We start from the raw sequence: 12320 nt of genomic DNA, 5'->3' as shown, positions 1-12320 counted from the left end.
CCAGGTCCCGGCCCCTTACCGTCTGTCAGCGTCTGGAAGCACATCTTGCCGCTGAATTTGCCGTAGCCGGCCACGGTGCGGGCGCGCACCTGCACCACGTATACGATGCCTGGCCGCAGCCCGTCAATCCGCGCGGTGTTGGTTTGGCTCCGCGACGTGGAGGAGTTGAATTCATTGTGTTCCTGCAAAAGAACAAAGGGCCGAGGTCAGCAGCCTGCTCCTGAGCACATGGGCCCCCTCAGTTTTTGGTCCTGCAGATCTGCTAGTTGTCCCCAGCCCCAGGGCATCCCTCAAAATAGGGACAGACTGGCTTGGACAAACCAGCTCTGGACCATGGGGTGGTGATGCTCTAAAGAGCGGGGTCTGAGCGAGTGGCTGATTCTCACAGCCTGGCAGGGGGACACATAGTCATTTTCCACTCCTTCCCCCTCCAGGGTTCAGAGGCAGAATAGCAAAGCACATCCATCTTTGACCTCAGCGGAAGCACACGTTGGCACCCTGCCCACCTCTCTCTGTCTCGTTTCTGCATCCTCACTCAAGACCTTCCTGGTCACTTCTCGCAATGGTTGTTCTAGATCACTCCTCAAGGGCCCTCAAGTCTTCAGACAAATGATTTTGTCTAAGAGCTTGAGGCCATTCAGGACTGCCTCGCACCCCTGCTTCTACTGTCACCTTGGCAAGTGTGTGTCTGGGTCCTCATCTTCCAAGTTCCGCTCCGCCAGCATCCAGGGAGGGCATGTCCCTCCTCCCTGGAGAGCAGGGCCTGTGTCCTCACCCGTCCCACTATTCAGGGGGCCAGCCCCCACTCCTGTGTGTCACTCTCTTCGGCACTGCCCTGCCCTCTACTGTCCCTGTTACCTGCACACGTGTTGTCGGGTGTGCATAGACGCAGCTTGTGTATCTCATCCCTCTGACTCTCCCCACCAATGTGAGGTCCTTAAAGTGTCCCTACTTCCTCTCTTTCTGCTAATCTTACCCAACACGTGGTTTGTACCTGGATTTTGGTAGCCTCCCATCTTTTCTTCCACTCCCTGCCTACCAAATCCGAACTTCTCTTGTAAAAAAGATCTCTGACTCCCTAAAACTATTATCAGATAAAGAAAAAACTCCTAAATCTCGGTCCTTGGATCTTTTGTAACAAAGTCAACTCCAGGCTCTCACATGCCCCAAAATTGCCACCTTCCTGTCCCCCCAGGTGCCACAGCCCTGACCACCAGGCCTCTGCCTGGACTGCTTTCCCAGGCCGAAATGCCTCTCTCCAGGCCTCCCCTGCGTTCTCCAGGTGCCTTAAGCCTCTCCCCCTCAAGCCGCTTCTTCTAGGAAAGCACCCCTCACTATTCCAGCCCACGGACTCTCATCTGACGTCCCACCCTCAGCACCTTCGTACACACCATCCCACCTCTGATCATTTCCACGCGAGCATCTTGGAGATGGTGGCTCACCCCGCAGTGTGCAGCAACAAAGTTTAGAATCTGGGTCTGCCCCTGTTTCCACCATGAATCTTAGAGCAAAATGGCGACCTTAGTGAAAAAGAAGACATTGGGTCACCAGGAGGGAGGCCCAGAGTCCTATGTGCTGATCTAGGGTACTGTGACAAGTTCAGGCACAACAGCCCAGGAGACATGTGACACACGAGGGGAAAGTTAATGATGAGAAGCCATATCCTTAGTAAGCCATCTGTAAGCCATATCCTTAGTCAAACCACAGAAGAAATGTGTGAAGCTGAACCAGGACAAAAGAATACAGCACAATGGTAAGAAATTACTGTTGTCTTAAAATATGTAAAAGTCTACTTTACAAAGGCTACAATGGATGACATGATGTGTGATCATTCACTCATTTGGCCAGGCGGTCATCTGATGTCATGCTACCATGTGTTGGGCACTACACAAGAGCTGCAGGTCCCAAGTCATGGTCTCTCCCCTTGGGTCCCCAATACCTTGTGAGGTGGGGCCAAAAATAAACAGAGGATGACAGCAGTGCCAACTGAGTGACCTGGCAGAGGGGGAGTGGCAGAGGGTCCCCCAGCCCAGACTGATAAGGAGGTCGGGAGGGGCTCATAGAAAGGGTGGCATGAGTGAGTCAGGGAAGATGAAAGAAATTAGTCCCATGGATGAATGAGGAGAGTGAGAGTTGAACTGAATATCCCCTGAGAACAGATTAAAACATGCAAAGGCAAGGCCCGCAGGAGTTCAGGAACCTGCAAGAAACGGGGCGTCTCTGGAGTGTAGGTGGCATAGCGGCTGGTGATGAATGACTTGGAAGCAGTTGTAAGGGACCACAGGCCAGAGGCCAGCTCAAATAGACAGCTGAAAGTTACAGAGAGGCCCGTGCCCCTAAGGGAGGCAATATCCATTGGCCTCTGGGAGGGGCCTCCCCAGCCTCTATCTGATCTATTTTAAAAAAATGAGTTTACCACCAACACCAACGCCACCCCCATCACCACCAATCAGGGATTCAGCAGAAAGAAGGGCGTCCACCCTAGGAGAGGTGCCACCTAGAGCTTTGGTCATTACTGTCTTGACACACTGGAGATCTGAAGCTATGAAAATCATCGTCCACCTTATGAATTAGGACAAAATCCCATTGCTACAAAATCCAGGCGGCTGCCTGAATTCCATGGCTTTATGGGAATTGGATGCAAGGACGCACTGCTTGAAATACGTGAGGCACTGGCTGGGCAGCTCTTTTTACTGAAAAATGTATGTGGGTGTATTGGCATTTGGATCGTGAGGACCAAACATGAACCCATCACCACTTTATCGTCCATGCATTCTTCAAGAAGTTCAGTGATTAAAATGAGTATCCGCCCTTTTCCCTCTCAAACCATTAGTCAATCACAGACAAATAAGGGAGAGCAAAGAGCAGGGTTGCTTTTTCTCTTGTTGCTTATGACAGATTTTTATAAGCATCTGGGAGACAGAGGCTGCATCTGTCTAGGGCAGAGACCACGCCTTCTTCCTCCCTCCATCCCCAACCTAGCACAAGGCTCCCCCTGCCCGGGTGCCCAGCTTCTCAGTGCTAAATGAATGAATAAACAGCACACTTCGGACCAGTTGTTTGAACCGATCGATTGAGCACAAAATATTGCCAAGGTCTGAAAGGGTTTCTATGAGAAAATCATCCTAAATTGGAAGGGTAGAAATTCCCAAGGTCTCAACCAGCCCGTTCGAGCCTAGACAGTTATTATGGAGGGTGAGTCCTCAGCTAAACGCTTAATCATTAAGACAGCCGAGCGCAGATGTCGATGCTCCTCCCCTGATTTGCCTACAAGCGCTGATGCCAGGAGTGAAAAGTGCTACAAGACAGTAAACAGGAGAGGATGATGAATGGAAACGTATTAAAATGGGGATGGAGATGAACATGGGAGAGGCTCTGGGAGTGTCATCAGCTCGATGGCATCTGAGCTCTCTATTAATGAGCTGTTGCAGGAGGCAAAAACCTCATTGATTGTATTCACGGCGCTGAAATTGAAAGGTGTCCCAAGCACAAACCGAGAGGGTAATATGGAGCGGAAGACCCAGGGAGGGTTTTCAGGGCTTGGCAAACTACAGCCACTGGCCAGCTACCTGCTTTTGTAAATAAACTTTTATTGGATCCCCGCCACTTCCATCTAGGGACATGCTGCCCACGGCTGCTTTCCTGCTACAGAGGCAGAGTTAGTAGTTGGGATGAGGACTCTATGACCCACAAGCCTGAAATATTCACAGCCTGCTCCTCACAGAAGAAGTTTGCGGCTCCTCCATCCATAGGATGGATGAATGATGGGTTTTGTTTCTTTGGACTGAATTCCAGACATCCGCTGGGCTGAGTTCTGTTCGTGGTGGCATCTTCTACAGCCCAGGATTCCACGACCTTGTGGAGCAGGTGGGTGAATCATTCTGGTTACAAACACTTGGATTTAAAATTAAGACACAATCTCTTATTTCAGGGGCCATGCTAATTCTGAGGTCCTCAGTGTCAACACGGTTTCATCTAATCCTACAGTGAGCTCAGAAATATACTGAAACACAATAAAACTGTTTAGAGTTCTGGTTCTGTGGTTCCCTAGCTATGACCTGTGCAGTCACGGGTAAGCCATTTAACCTTTCTGTGACTTATTTCCATCGGCCAGAAATTGGTTATATCTGGCTTTCAAGTATCTTTATTTCTTTTGAGGATCAGAAGTCATCTATCTGTGAGTATCTGGCATATAATAGGTACTCAATATATGATGAATTATTATCATTGTGGTTATTATTTCAAAATACCCTCACAAGGTCCTGTCTTTTCTTTAGACATATTGGAAATGGTCAAGGCAATGTAGCAGACTTCATAGTTAAGCACTTTATAAGTGAGGGATCTATCATAATATATGGAATGGTAACCAACGCTTGGGCAGAGGACTTTCTGCGTTTCTGAGGAAAGCAGTCTATCCTCTGGGACACCAGTATGCTTCACTGAGGTGTGGAAGCACCCTCAGGCACTGAGCTGCTGTGCATGTGTTCTGTTAATAATTAGTATAAATTACCGGGAGGTAGGGACAGGGCCTGAAAGAGGAGGATGACCCTCCTTCACAGCATCAGATGTTGAGATTAACTACAGTTTTTCCACGGAGGAGACCTGCACGGACAGGGAAAGGCCGTGGAGGAGTTGCGCATGGATCGGGGAATGAGGAGCCATGGTTTTGGTTCCGAGCCCGCCCCATCCCCAACCCTGCTGTCATTAAGCCCTTCAGCCCCACCCTGGGGTGACTGCCCTTGGCTCTACAGATGAGGAGGAAGGCAAGTGGTTTCCACACATCCAGCCCCTTCCCAGCACTGCCACGGGCTGCAGGGCAAAGAACCCAGGCTGTAGATCCTTTGCTAGCTGTGCGATCTGGCCAAGTTGGTTTTGTTAGTTTTTTAACTTCTTTGTGAATGAGTTTCTTTCCCCAAAGCAGCAATACTAGTATTTACCAAACTGGGATGTGAGGGGAAGAGGAGGTAATGTTTAGAAAGCCCCTAGCACCCAAAAGAGGCACCCTAGGGAGAAATTGTTACTATTTTCCTGAGATAAGCCACAAGGCTCTAGTTCACGTGTGTGCGGAAAGGCGGACTGGAGTGGAAGCTTGCTGTGACTCTGACATCACGCTGTTTACTGGTCACTCATGATATTCTATTCTATCGAACTGTTAGATTAACTTGGCGGTGATATGAGGCCATGTGGCCAATTGGCTAAAGAACATTTTGGAATGTCAACATTCACCTTATTAACTGATAAAAAGTAGCAAATAAGGGCCCCCAATTAAAAGCTGAAAGGATATAATGGTGGCTTATGAATCCAGATAGTTTAAATTACCCCAATTTCTTGCATTATCAGAATCAACTGTGTACAAAACCCAGGAGCCTCTAAATGAGTCAAAAGCAGCCTAACCCTCACCTTGCTGGCCAAGTTCAGCTGTAATGGCTGGAGGGCATGCCTCTTCGCAGACTAGACTGCGACCCATCTGGCCTTCCACTCTCAGCGAGGTAAATTGGTATCATTTTACAAATGCGAAAATGGATCTAGAGCGGTTCAGTCATGGGGCCACGGCTGTGTGGCTGTCAGTTACGGAGGGCCCTGGAAACTGGGGCTCCTGCCTCCCAGTGCAGTCGAGTTCCACCATCCAACAAAGCCTCCATATTGGAGGTGGCAGGTCTTCATCCTTTTCTTAGTGCCACTGCCCCACTGGATGATCTCAGCCTATCTAAGGGCTTTTGTACCATCTACATACTGACAACTTCCAAATGGACATCTCCAGCCAGGTCCTCTCGCCTGAACCCCAGACACGCACATCCAGCCGCCTTCTCCACGCCTCCACTTGGCTCTCTCAAAGGCATGTCAGACGTTGAGCTCAACTTCCCTCACCACAGACATGCCCCACCCACAGTGATCCCTTTCTCAGTCACCAGTGGTTCCATCTTTCTACTGACTCAGGGCAAAACCCTCCCACATCCAAAATCCAACCTGTTGGAAATCCTGTTGGCTCTATCTTCAGTATATATTCCTGCAAATCAACTCTGTTTCACCAGCCCTCTACTTCCTCTCTGATTCAAGCCACAATCCTCCTTGCCTTAGATGATTGTGATCTAGCAGGTCTATTTTCCATGGAAAAGCAAGCCCGAATGATCCCTTTAAAATGTAAGTCATTTTGTGTCGCCTCTATTCCAAACCCCACTACAGATCCCTACCTCACTCAGTGGAAAAGCTCAAGTTCTTAAGGCCCAATATGAATGCGTCCTCTGATTGCCTTTCCCCTGTCTACTCTTTCCCTACTGCATGCATCACTTCAGTCATACAGCTCTCCTTCCTGCTCCATGAATCATCAATCATGATCCTGCCTCAGGGCCTTTGCACAGGCTCTCTCTCCCACAGGTACCTGCTTCACAATACCAGTACCTCCTTCAGGTCTTTCCTTAGAACTTACCTCCTCCAACAAGCCTACTTTTACTTTTATATTTATTTCTGCAACCTACTCCTCCTCCAAACTTGACCCTCCTGATCCCGTTTACCTTGATCTACTTTGCCCCCTCTTTCCACTCCTCTTTTTCAAACACACTGTATAATTACCTTATTTGTTACATTCATTGTTCATTGTGTGTCTCCTTCTATTGGACAGTAAGCTTCTTGAGGGCAGGAAACCTTCTTTTGATCACTAATCTACCCTAGAATAGTACCCGCCATATAGCAGGCACTTGATAAATACTTCCTGAACAAATACGTAAATAAATTTGGTGTTTGTACAAATTATGTGCTGGGTCAGTAGAGAAAGTACCATATTTTCTGGGGATTTTGCAAATGCTACAGGTCATCATGGTGGAAGGAAGGCCTTGCTTCCCCCACAGCTAGCCCAGGGGTCAACTCCACAGGGCACCATTTCCTCTTTTTTGGAGCACATGCCCTGCTGTCATGCCCAGCAGCAGCTGTGAAAGAACAGTCAATGAAAATAATATATAATATATAAATTTCCATTTCCATTGATTTCAATCTCATCCTTTTACATTTCCATTTAAATATTTTAAACCTCCATACATGGCTCGGTGCAGTAGTACCTGCATACAATTTGTAAATAAACAATATTACATTGGAGGTAAATGATCAAAAATGCTAAAAAACACTAATTTACAAAACCACAAACTCTTCAGAAGGTTCAGGGGACACCAGGTGCTTTTGTAGCCACTGCATTAGTGTAGCAAGCACATGGCTGGGAGAATGGGCTTGGTCCTCGCCATCCCTGACAGCCCAGTGAGCTGGCTCACCTTCTCATAGTACCGGATCTCATAGTCCAGGATGATGCCATTGGGCTGCTCTGGCTGTGGCCACGACAAGGTGATGCTCCTCATGGTGGCGCTGACCTGGTGCATGATGGGAACAGTGGAAGGGGCTGCGGAGAGAGGGAGAGACAGGGCAGGTGAGCAGACTCTCGACTAGATGAGAGGTGCCGTCTTTCAGAGAAAAGCAGGCAGAGAAATATCACTGGGTTGGAACCCTGCCCTTTCTTTCTTTCCCATCAGCTGAGCTGGATCTACAGAACTTCCCATGGGTTTTGCAGAATGAATGGAGTTTGGATACCAAAGGAGAGAAAAGATGACAGTTTAGGATGGGAGAACGTGTGTGAGGGCAGGGGCTGGAGCAGACATGGTGTTTTCTGGGCAGGAACGAGCAAGGCTTGGAAAAAGAGGTGGTTGGAGGAATCACAGGAAAACAGTGTGGAAACTCTGGGGAAGCTGGAGTCAGGCACGGAGAGCATGACCAGCAGGACAAGCCCAGGCTTCAGGCATTAGGACAAGAGGAGCCATGGGATGGTTTTGAGTAGATAATGTGGAAGGAACTTCAGTCTTGCAGTAATGGGCTGAGCCATCACAGGGAAGAGAATCTGGGGGCAAGGATGACAGCGAGAGAGCAGAACTAGTCAGATCAGAATTGCTGAGTGGTGGGAAGGAACATTCTAGCAAATATCTCCTTCTGAGATGGCATGTAAGATTTTCCTGTGTTTCTAAAGTTAGAGAAGGGGTAGGGTGTAGTTCAGTGGAAGAGTGTGTGCCTAGCTAGCATGCACGAGGTCCTGGGTTCAAGCCCTGGTACCTCCATTAAATAAATAGATGAATAAAACTAATTACCTGCCCCTCCAAAAAAAATTAAGTAAATAATATTTAAAAATTTAAAAAAACTCAGTGAGATACCATTTCACACCCACTAGTTTGGCAAAAATGAGAAAACCTGATAAAATCGAATGTGGCTCAAGAATAACATTGGGGAAAAATTTTTTTAAAAAAAGTAAAGAGGGGGGTATCTCTCAAAAAGACACGAACACAGACCAATAACAGTGTTCTCTTAGACTTCCTGTCAGTTTTCCAAATGAGGCTGTCTGCTATCAAGAGCTCACAAATATAAATGAAGAAATGATACACGAACCAACCAAACATTTGGAAACAGAATAATCATTCCAAAATCTGCGAAGTGCTTCTGAAATCTCCGTTTAAAAAGAAGATTATTTATTTCCAAATTTGACATTTTTCACACGGTGTAAAATGAAAACAGTCTGGAAATAATAAATGAGGGCTGTCTGTCTAGGGGAGGAGGCGGGTTATGGATGAGGCTGCAGTCCGTGCTCTGCTCAGGGGCTGTTCCGTTTAGTACTGGTGCTTCTGCAGTGATGAAGGTCGTTTCCTCGCACAAACTCCACTTTCCAAGGGTTTCTTTGGGGACCATGGCTGAGCGACATTTACTATCCGCATTCTAAGTTAACAGATTCCCCTCCAAGACCTGAAATTGCAGAGCATGGCTACCGGGTCACAGGGGTTACTGCGTTCTCCGCGATCTGCTGGACTCTCAGTGGGCACCTACTACACGAGCCCCCGGCCAGGGTGGAGATGCAGAGCACTTGTTCTGAAGATGCTCACAGTCCAGAGAGCCATAGGAGAGCACAGTGTGAGGGGTGCCGTGAGGAGCCCTTAGACTCAGAGTGTCTGCCTGGGATTTTGCCTGGTTCCCATTAGAGACCTTGCGATGGCCTCGAAAATGTGCCTCTCAGAGATCCTACTCTTGGGAGCATCACTGCCTAACGGGCCCAGCTCTGCATTCTGTAGTCCATCACCACATAGAGCCTGCTTCCCACATGCTGCTCCCAGCCAAGGGCTGAGAGTGGCAAGGATGCTATGGTAGGTCCATTCCTGACTCTTCTGATGGACGACTTTCGCTCAAGCACTCCCCACTGGACTTCCCAGTGCTTCCTTGTACTCGTGGCAGTCTAAGACTCTCCCCATCCAATCCTCCTTCCTTCTCTCTCTCCTTTGGAAGGATTAGGCTTCGTTGTGGTCTGATGGCTCTCCCAGCCTCTTATTTTCCCAGTAAATCTCTGGCACATCTAATACCATCTTGGCATCTGCTTCGTGGAGGACCTGAATTGATGCAGTCCTGAAGTCCCCTGTCAAGTAGTCTCTGCCCAGCCCTGCTGCGTCCCCAGGGATGGGAGGCTCATTGTCTCTAGGAACCGCTGCTCCATACCTGGATAGCACTCACCAATCTGCACATCTTCCTTATTCATATCTGAAATATGTCTTCTTCCCACTGGTCTCAGCTCTGCCAACTGAAGTAATATAGAATGTTCCCTCTTCCACGGAACGGCTTGTCAAAAAGTTCAAGAAACTAGTTAGGTCTCCCCTGAGTTTTTCCCACTGCAAAGAATGGCCAGATACTGTGAACATTTCTCCCATGATATGCTCTTTTCCAAATGGGGCTCATGTTATCTAAATCTCTCTAGGCGTGAGGCTCAGAGGTGAACTCAATTCTCTCACTGCTGTTTGAACAGCAAAGATTAGAGTAAAACTAATATCCACCATGATCTGTGTACTATACATCTATTAACGTGACCATTAGCCTTTGCTTCAAAAACATGTCCCCACTGTTTGATTTTGAAACCATAGTCAAATATAACCTTCAGGTTTTCCCATGGTATGCTCCTCATCTTTGGTCTACAGGGTTGACTTTGGGCTTTGACTCCAGGGATTTACATGTCTCTAGGTATCTTTATGGTGTCAAATCTGGCCTATTAATCTAGTAAGTTGAAATCACTTTTGATCCTGGTTCAACCATCAAATGCATCTTCTCTTCCTTCCAACTTAGTCTCATGGCCCAGATTCACTATTTATTTAAGCAAATATTTACTGAGCAACTGTCACATGCCAGTAACTGTCTTAGATTCTAGAGATGCCATTGTGAGCAAATTAAAATCACTTGCCTTCATAGAGCTTCTCTTCTATTGGAGGGATTCAGAGACTAGACACAATAAATAAATGAACCACGACGTATGTTAAAAATATTAAATACAATGGGAAGAGGAGATAAAGAATGGATAGGGATGCAGGGAAGGAACCCGGGATGCCAAAATGTAGAAGGCTGGCTGGATGAAGGCTGCGTTCTAAACCATGTGGTCAGCCAAGCCTTGCCTGAGAAGTAGGTTTAGGAGCACAGGAGGGAGGAAGCCAGCCAGATACCTGGGAGAAAAGCATGTGATGGGGAGAGGCCAGGGAAAAGTTTGATCTGGGAGCAGCCTGGCATTTCAAGGCAACAGCAAAGAGCCAGTGGGACTGATGGAGAGAAGAGGCCACAGATGGTAGGGCCCCGAGAGACACCGAGAGGATGCTGGCTTCTACTGAGTGCAGTGAAGACCCATGGGAGGGTCGTGAACAAAGGAGTGACATCATGTGACTTACACGTTGACAGAACACCCCCTCCCGCTGTATTGCGAATAGAGCGCAGGGGGCTGTGTGAAAGCTGAAAGAATCCTCCCAGCACTATTGCACTAATCCAGCTGGAAGAGCGTGGTGACTTGGACCAGGCTCAGAGTGGTGGAGGTGGTGAGAGTGGAGGTGGTCAGATTCTGAATATATTTAGACTATCTCAATGGCTGTGGGATGTGGAAGACACAGAAGAATCAAAATGGCTCCCAGGTTTCTGTTCTGAGCAGCCGGAACGGTGGATGTTATCAACTGAGATCAGGGGAGATGTCAGCACAGGCAGCGTGGGAGGAAAGATCGGGCGCTCCGCTTTGGCCCTGTTCGCTTTGAGACATCCAGGATGTCCCAGAGTAGACACTGAGGAGGCAGATGCACGCAGAAGAGGTCCAGGCTGGGGTCATAAAACTGAAGTCATCAGTATCGCAAAGATACTGAAAGCACCGGAAATAACAAGAGATCACCAAGAAAAGGAGCAGAAGAGAATATGTATTCTGAGATTCAGGAGATGAGGGAAAGCCACCAAGGGGCCTGAGAAAGAAAGGCCAGTGAAGTGGGAGGAGAACCAGGGTGCGGTTGCCTAGAAGTGAAGCGGGAGTCTCTGTTCCGGGAGGGCAGGACGTGTGGGATGCGGCTGCTGAGCCACTGACGTGAAACGAGGAACCGAGGGCAGCTTTAGTGTAGGCTGGATGATTAACGGGGTGGCTGGCCCGAGGCTCTTTTTTCCCCAAGACCTGTGTGCACCGCGCAGAGCCCCGGGACAGGGTGAAGTCACCTCGGGGAAGATGAGGCGGTGTTCTGGTGTCCGTCGGGATGGTTTGGGACCCTGCTGAATCCACCAGGACGGGGAGGGGATAATAGTCCCCCAAAGTCCCCTCCCCCAACCAGACTGAAAGAGCCGCCCTGGAAACACGACTTGATCCACACGGTGTCGGTCATGTCAGTGCCATGTAGGCGTTCAGGATCCTTTCTGCCTCGAGAGCTGAAGCATCATGTATTAGAAATTAGAAAGTGGGGAGGGTAGAGCTCAGTGGCAGAGCTCATGCCTAGCATGCATGAGTCCCTGGGTTCAATCCCCAGTACCTCCATTAAATAAATACATAAATAAACCTAATTACCTCCTCCCACACCCATCCCCCCAAAAAACAAGAAAAAAAATTGGAAAGACTAATCTTGAGGATTTTGATGGGCTTGGTTCTCTTCTTTGCCTCAAATCCCTGGAAAACCATCATTCAAAACTCATGTTTGCCAACCATTGTGCCAGCCCCTGGCTCTGACCACCCAGGACAGAAGGACAAATGAGAAAGTCACAATCCTAGGTGGGGAGGGTAGAGCTCAAGTGGTAGAGAGCATGTTCAGCATGCATGAGGTCCTGGGTTCAATCCCCAGCACCTCCTCTAAGAATAAATAAATAAATAAACCTAATTACCTCCTCCCACACAAACACACACACACACAAATGAAGAACCTAATTACCTCCTCCAAAAAAAGATGAAAAAATAATTGAAAAAAAAAAAAGTCTCAGTCCTGCCGCGAAGTCCTGGTTGGGGTCAGACGAGAAAAAGGCAATCATTCTGCAGGATG

General features: G+C 48.2%; 1 protein-coding gene across 2 annotated transcripts in view; it reads right to left on the bottom strand.

Annotated features, from left to right (window-relative positions):
* Nucleotides 1-12320, bottom strand: part of EPHB1 (EPH receptor B1) — a 408729-nt gene that overhangs the window by 81604 nt on the left and 314805 nt on the right. For both annotated transcript variants that reach the window (XM_031439520.2, XM_010975520.3), the window contains 2 exons: nucleotides 7260-7384; nucleotides 20-182 (listed from right to left, as the gene is read on the bottom strand). In XM_031439520.2, the coding sequence (XP_031295380.1) occupies nucleotides 20-182; nucleotides 7260-7384 (288 nt within the window). The remainder of the gene's footprint in view (nucleotides 1-19; nucleotides 183-7259; nucleotides 7385-12320) is intronic.

This window comes from Camelus dromedarius, chromosome 2 (assembly GCF_036321535.1).
Source record: "Camelus dromedarius isolate mCamDro1 chromosome 2, mCamDro1.pat, whole genome shotgun sequence".
Taxonomy (NCBI): Eukaryota; Metazoa; Chordata; class Mammalia; order Artiodactyla; family Camelidae; genus Camelus; species Camelus dromedarius.
This window is presented reverse-complemented; position numbering and strand designations above follow the sequence as displayed.